Genomic DNA, 7376 nt, shown 5'->3' with positions numbered 1-7376 from the left:
GAGCACACCAGGTCTGGGGTTTGCCACATGGCCTTTTACTTTCTATGGGGAAAACAGAACCCTCCGCATGTCAAACTTTTTGATGTGATAAAGAATAATACTCTTTAAACATTTTACTAAGTGACTTTTAAATTCCAACTTTATTAAAGAAAGTGTCCCTTGCTTGTAGTCTCCCGTCTGCACCACTAGTCATTTTACTGAAGCACAGCCTGCTGTCCACAGCTACAGCAGGGGAACTGAGTAGCCAACCAAGTAACACCAGGAGGGAGGGAGGGAGGGAAGGAGGGAGGCTGTCAGGACCAGGAGGGAGGGAGGGAGAGAGGCTGTCAGGTGCAGGTGGGCTTCCCCTCCCAGGCTGTGACTTGTTCAGAACCCTACTTGGTTGTGTTCTCACAGTCCTACAATTTCAGATATCGAGTAAGTCAATCACCTGGGCCCCTTTTGCTGACACTATGATGCTCCTCGTAGGTCACATTTTGTACACTCAACCCATATTTTCTAATGATGTTTAAGTAAGTTTTTTGTTTGTTTGTTTGTTTTTTTCTATGTGAGCATGTGGGTTCAGATGTGGACATTTTTGTTTATATTTTCTACATCACTGACCAGGCTCAAGATATGATAGAAAGTTGGGTGTACCTGGCCAGAGCAGTGAGTTGCAAATGGGTTACTGCAGATCACTGCAGAGTTGTGTTCTGGGTCCCACAGGAACGTTGTCTTCCATAGGGTCCCCGAAGTTACTGTTCCTCTAGGGGTCCCCTGCTCCCCCTAGAGGAACAGTTCCTGCTCTTGGTAAGGGGACCTTGTCAAGGAACATTGTGACATCAAACACCACTGCTGCTGGCCGAGCTTTAGTCCTAATCACTAATTATAGATATCTTCACATTATTTTCTGAAGTCTTTCTAGATCTATTTTTGTTGTTGGTTTTTTTGAGACAAGGTTTTTCTTTGTAGCCTGGCTGTCCTAGAACTAGCTCTATAGACCAGGTGGGCCTTGAACTCACTGAGATCCACCTGCCTCTGCCTCCCTAGTGCTGGGATTAAAAGTACGTGTCACCACCACCCAGCTAGATCTTTTGTTCTTAATGTACTTTTTCTGTGGACTTAGTCTCTTAAAGATGTTCCAGGCTGTCTTTGTCAGCTTGGAAATGTAAAAAGGGGGCAAGAAACACACTAGGGACAAGCCAAGAACGAGCTGGACACTGCAATGACTTTGGGTAAGCAGGGTCACACTTGTTCATCCAGGCCTCCAAGCAGATAAAACTCAACCAAACTTCTTCAGAGGACTGGTGTCGTTTATAGGAGAAAACTCATTCAAGCCAACTCTGCCAGGTTGGCGAGATGTTCAACAAGTAAAGATGTGCTGCCCAGCCCGAGTTTACTCCCTGAGACACATGGTAAAAAGAAACAACTCCTGCGGGTTGTTCTCTGACCTGTGTGCACCTTCATACAATTAAAAAGATTCTGCAACTCAGCCCCCATTCCTACCTAGCAGGCCAAAATGGAGACCTCCATTTCCTTAAGGAGTTGGGGACACGCATTGATAAGCATGTGGTGTGTTAGGAGTGCAGACCTGTGTGGGTGTGGAGCCCACAGCGTGGTGCTGTACCCCAGCATGACCCTCAGCCCTGCTTCTCACACAGACCTGAGGAAACACCCGAGCTTCTGAAGCAGTTCTCAGCGGGTGGCTTGGGAAGGGAGGGCCCCACTACCTCCAGGGTCTGAGAAGAAGCCATAATAAACAAGGGGTAACAAACTCTCCTGCCCACATATGGAGTACTGCCCACTTGCCCCGACCCTTTCTCTTCCCAGGTGAACTAGTAGCTTTCATGACAATAGTGTGAGGATTTTATATTTCTGTACAACCACGGTTCTGAGGTTAAACTCTGTGAACGTCCATCCACTTGTTGGAGCTGTTTGGTGATGACCTGTCCCGGTCATCGGTAGTGCCTCAGGTAGACCAGCTTCTGGGGTGGGAACTTCTCCCTGCACAGGGGACACTCTGTCTGTGGGGTGGGGGTGGGGTGTCAACAATAGCTGTACGCTGTATCTGGCCCTGACCCCCATTGCATCTCTTCATGTTCCACACATGCACTCAGCATAGCTGTGCCCACCCACCCTAGACACCTATGAACCTTGGACTTCTGGGGCCTCTCCTGGCTTTTCTTTCTGACTGAGCCTCTGCCATGTCTTCCCGTCGGTAAAAGACATCAGGCTGTGTATGCTATTCTAGTCTCTCCCTTGTAGAACTTCAACCAGGTCCAACTCTAGATGCACCCTGGTACTTCCTCTCAAGAGACAGGACTGTGCCATCTATATGAGAAAGGAGGGTACACATTCCACATGCTGGCACCTGGGGACACTCACTGTGCAAATTACTGACTTAACAGTGTGAGTGCCTGTGTTTTCTGTGCTGCAGCCCTGGATGCCTACCTCTTAACAGCAGGACTGCAGCCACATAGGGTTCCTTCTCACTTGTAGCCTCCGCTTTTAGCCAGGGCAGTGGCTCACTGGCTAGACAGGCCAACCAGGGCCCTGCTGCTTACAGGAAGCAGTGTGCTCTGGGCACCTGTCCTGCTGGAAACGGCTCAGCGGCACACAGGTGTATGCACATGCACTCGCATCCCAAGTGTGCTGAGCATACCAGGAAGCAAGTGTAGCCTTATCTGTGCACCTGTCAGCTACCCTTCACCCGCATATTCAGTCAAGCCCCAAAAGGGGAAGCTTCCCTTTGACAGGGTACTTTGACCTCAAGGATGGTTCATCCTTTTAACAAGATGTCCACCTCTCTACCCCCAATTCAGGAGAGGTTTGGGAGGTGGGGTAGCATAACTGCCAAGGGTCAAAGCCTGGGAGCATACGTACCTTAGTGTTGCACCATTCAGTAATGCACTCCCAGCAGAAGAGGTGGCCACAAGGCGTAGCTGTGGAGTGTCTCCGTTCCTCCAAGCACAGGGTGCATAGTGGGGTTCTGCAAACAGCTCTGTCTTCCAGGGAACTCCTATGGGGGTGAGGACACAACTCAGGTGAGTACATCTTTCACAATCTCAGGGCATGCCAAAGTACCTCAAGCCCCCCCCCCCCCCCCCCCCCGCACACCTGCGGTGGGACAGGTTGCGGTGCAGCCTCCACTCCTTCCTGGCTCGCTGCTTCTGCCTGAAGCTGTACAACTGCAGCCCCACAGACAGTGCCAGATGCAACAGGGAGATGAGTCCTAGCAGTCGGTAGCTTGTACGAGCTCTCAGGTCTTCTCCAGGCAAGCGGCGAATGTGGAGCTGTTAAGACAGGTGCCCCCACCCCCAGCCCCGACGCTATCAGGATCCCCCTAGGACCTGGCCTCTTGTCTGCTGGGGGTTTTATGTTCTGCCAGGCCTCCCCTTGGCACTGAGAGTGTTCAGAAAACAACCAACCAGGGAGATGGGTTCAAGTATTAAGTAGTGAGGAAGAACCCAAATTATAGGTTGACCTTCAGCGTTAGACAATAACAGCCAGGAGGCTAAGTGGGCCAGGAAAATCGGTGAGGATTCTGGAGATGTTTGGGGGCCACTTCAGAGGAAGAGGAGGAAACTGAGGAAGAGTAGAATGGTGAATAGTGAGGGAACCTGGACAGGCAGATGCTGTTCCCTTTACTGAGTCCTCTGACAGGATCCTGCCCTTGCCTCTGCTGTAGCTAGTGCTATAACTCCCATCCACACCTCACAGAACCGTGCTGTCCTGCCCCTTCTTACCAGCAGGGGGATGAAGACACCAGGGCACTTATGCCTTGTGCTCACAGGATGGCAGGCCCTGCCACACTCAGCAGCCATTAGGGAGGGGGGCACAGCTGCTCAACTAAGTGACACTGGGGAGGATTTTGTTGGATAACCCCTTGTCTGGCAGTACCAAGCCTAACCCTGAGACCAGACGGTGGTTCTATGGTGAGGGTGTGTAGGAGGGGTAGTTAGACTGGAGGGAGATGGCATGTGGTCCCCTCGGGCAGGAAACCTGAGCAGCTCTGGTGGGTGGTGCGCATGGAGTTAATATCTGAAAGGAGTTTTTTTGGGGGGGGGGTGGGAGAGAGGCAGTAACAGGATGCAAGGGCACTGGTAAAAAAAAAAAAACAGGGTGTGAAGAGGTGGGAGGCAGCCAGACACAACAACCAGGCTAGTACAGACCAAGGTCTGTGGCCACTGGTGTGACACGGTGACATGCTCACTGTAGGAATATTTCTTAGGCCAAGCCCCAAGACCTCACCTTTCTGATAGGGCTGTAGGTAGGGATGGACGGGAAGGGCTGGGCTAGGCTAGAACCTGCACCTGCACCTCCTGGAATAGGTGCTCATCCCCGTGAGCAGTTAAAGGGACATCGCCACAGGCCGACTGAAAACTACTGTGGGGCCAAACCAAAGTCCACTCAGTCAGTGCCTGGCTCTGCTCTGCAGCTTGCTGGTTGAGGGAGGAGAGGACTGACTTCCACTTTCAGTGTGTGGAAACTTCACTTCCCTGGATCTTTAGGAAAATGTAACTAAACAAAGTGCTGTTTCCCAAGTACAGGGTTTCAGTTCCAACTTAGAAACACACTTGGTCGATATGTAAAATAAGAATAAAGGAAGGAAGAAACAACACTTGGCTGTGATCACGCCATCAGCATGGGTCCCAAAGAGTCTGCCCAGAGGGCCCCAGCCCATAAATCAGCCCCCTTGGCATGGCTACTTACATAACTGATCCCTGCTAGCCTCTTGGCCAGGTGATAGAAGGCACCATGGATATAAAACCAAGCAACATGGAACCGATGGAGGCAGGCGAAGCCCTGTCTGAGGATAAAGATTGCCCGCTGGAGCGTCCTCCTTTGCTGTTCAGTCAGGGTGGCCGCATGGTGACGCACCCAGCGCCTTGCCCCTGATCTGCTGCGTCCTCCAGATAGCAGACCTCCCTGTGAAGCCCGTGTCCCTTCACCATCGGCTTGCAGCTCCTGCTCTAGGGGCAGCAGTGCTCTGTCCAGCAGGTAGGGTAAGACAGCGTGCAGTGCCACCAGCACCCCACGGCGGAGCATGGAGGGCACACGCTTCTGGGATGGGTCCACTTGGATGATCCCAACATACTCCTCTCCGAGTGTCTGGTACCCTGGGGGTCAATACACAGTGGTGAGGGTCCAATGCAGGGGCAAGCTTCTAGGCCAGCTTGTTGCGCCCTCCCCTCACCCCCCCTCCCCACTCCAGCATCACCAGCCACCCCGGAGCCTGCCCTTCCAGGCTGTCGCCATGAGACCTAGCCAAGATCAACATGACTTCTTGTTAAATGCACTGTGGTCTTTCCTGTGATTTCATGATGTGACACAGACTGCCACTCAAAGCAGGCCCTTGCTTTCCCTTTCAGGTCTCGCTCTGTTTGTGCCCAGTTTCCCACTCTGTCCTCTGCTTCCTACCTTCCAGACCATGGCTCAGTCCTAAGCATGAGGTGAAAGGTCAGCTGCTTACCTGACCGCATCGAATTGAGTCAGACGAAGCACCCTTAAGCCTACCCCTGCCAAAAAGTAGTCTTTTCTTAACCCCCTGCAGAAGGCAAAGCCAGGCTTGCACTGTGCCGTGAACTACTCTTCCCCATGCCTCACCATGACCCTGTTTGTAGCAACCTCTGCCCCCCACATGCCTGCTCATGGCCTGCAGTTAGCCTCTTCCCTTGTCTGTATCTTGCAATGCCTCAGAAAGGTTAAGGCCGTCCTCCTGAGAGAGACCTCTTCAGTGCCTAGCTACTGGCTTTGTCTGACCAGAAAATGCTTTTCCCCCAGACTTGGTGTTTTGCCCCGAATGAAGAGCTCAACACTTCTCAGAATGCCTTACAGTGTAGACACTCCCGCCACCCACGGTGTAGTTTACGGGGGCAGGCTACCCACAGTGACCCCTCCTGGCATCTGTCTCTCATAGGCACTCTGCATCCCTTGCTGGATGCTGAGCTGGCATTGGCCACGGCTTCTTTCCAAAGAACTATCACAAGGGTTTAATAGCCAGTATGTGATGGGTCAGTACTGACTTGCCCTTCGACACTGAGAAGTGGGTCCTGGGGTTGGGGATTTAGCTCAGTGGTAGAGCTTGCCTTGTCTAGCAAGCGCAAGGCCCTGGATTGGGTCTTCAGCTCTGGGGGTGGGGGTAGGGGTGGGGGGGGTGGAGGAGTAGGATGTCCTGGATGGCACAACCGACGGTCCTCCTGGCTGAGGGCTAGCCTCTAGAGGGTCTAGGGCACTCCTGCCTGGCCAGTGTCCTTCCTCCCTGAGGCTACATGCAGGTGAATTCCAGAAGCTGCTCAGTGGGTTCGGTGCCTTGTGGGCCCCTGTGCCAAGGACCTGCCAAGCACTGCTACCTGCAATTGTAGTGAGGCCAAAGTAGGCTATGTCTGAGAGCAGTTCGATCTCTTTTCTCCATTCCAGCCACTTCTTGGCACCTGAGAGGAGAAAAACGTTACCTCTGGGGAAGTGGACTGGGTTCAGTGAGATCCCCCCCCCCCGCACCCGGGTTGGGGGTGGTTTAAAGTCCAGGTCAAGTCCTTCCTCTGCTAGGGCGGGCGATACTCCACTGCTTCTCAGGCTCATCTGCTTCCCTGCCCTGTCCTCTCTCCCCGCCTGCTTGACATGAATGACCCCGAGAGAAGAAGGCCACTTCTAAGAATCTCTCAGATGTAGCTGTCTTAAGTCAGGAACTACTGTCCTACAACTTAGGAGCCCTCAGGAAAGTCTAGGTAGTGCCAGGAACACAAGCCGGAGACCGATCACCTGTTTAGTATCAAATCTCGGCTCTCCCAAAGCCCAGCCTGCGAGACCTTTCTGGAAACATGCACGTGCCTCCCTGAAAGAGCAATAACGTTAGGTCCACCCTGTAGGGACGTATGAGAAGTAAATGGGCCAATGTTTGAGAACAGCAAGCAGGCACTGCCTGGCGCAGAGACCCGCAGTGTGCAAGTCTGCTTCGATCGATCCTCGCTTTCCTAAGGAGCCTCGGAGCTGCCGCCTGCCTGGGTGCCCGGGGCGCTCACCCGCTAGGCTGTGCAGCGCGCTACCCGCCGCGCTCCGCAGGCCTCCCAGGTAGTAATCGTCTTTCTGCGCCGCCCGGATCACTTCAGGTGCACCTGCCAGCGCCATGGCCCGGGTCGGCGAGCTCGCCCCGCGCGCCGGCGCGTCCAGTGGGCGGGGCCTGTGACGCGCGACGTGCCTCGGTCGTGCGGCGCAGGCTGTGAACATCACGCGGGCGAAGGAGGGGCCTGAGCGCAACATCCCGAAAGGCGGGCGGTCTGCGGGAGAGGCGGGGATCGGGGGCGGAGCTAGTGGAGGCGGGGATCGGGGCGGGGCCACGCAGTGGAGTAGCGAGTTTGAGAGGGACGCCGTTGGTTCTTGGCGGGCAGGGGGGACCC

General features: G+C 53.8%; 1 protein-coding gene across 1 annotated transcript; it reads right to left on the bottom strand.

Moving 5' to 3' along the window:
* Positions 1-121: 121 nt before the first annotated feature.
* Pex10 (peroxisomal biogenesis factor 10) lies at positions 122-7168 on the bottom strand. Its single transcript, XM_051173780.1, has 6 exons — positions 7002-7168; positions 6333-6413; positions 4693-5099; positions 3097-3272; positions 2863-2998; positions 122-2003 (listed from the first exon to the last, which is right to left on the bottom strand). The coding sequence occupies exons 1-6, from the start codon at positions 7105-7107 to the stop codon at positions 1935-1937; spliced, it is 975 nt and encodes a 324-aa protein (XP_051029737.1). The 5' UTR covers positions 7108-7168; the 3' UTR covers positions 122-1934.
* Positions 7169-7376: the final 208 nt, after the last annotated feature.

This window comes from Phodopus roborovskii, unplaced genomic scaffold (assembly GCF_943737965.1).
Source record: "Phodopus roborovskii unplaced genomic scaffold, PHOROB, whole genome shotgun sequence".
NCBI classification, from domain to species: Eukaryota; Metazoa; Chordata; class Mammalia; order Rodentia; family Cricetidae; genus Phodopus; species Phodopus roborovskii.
Note: the sequence above shows the minus strand (reverse complement) of the source record. Positions and strands in the feature narration are given on the sequence as shown.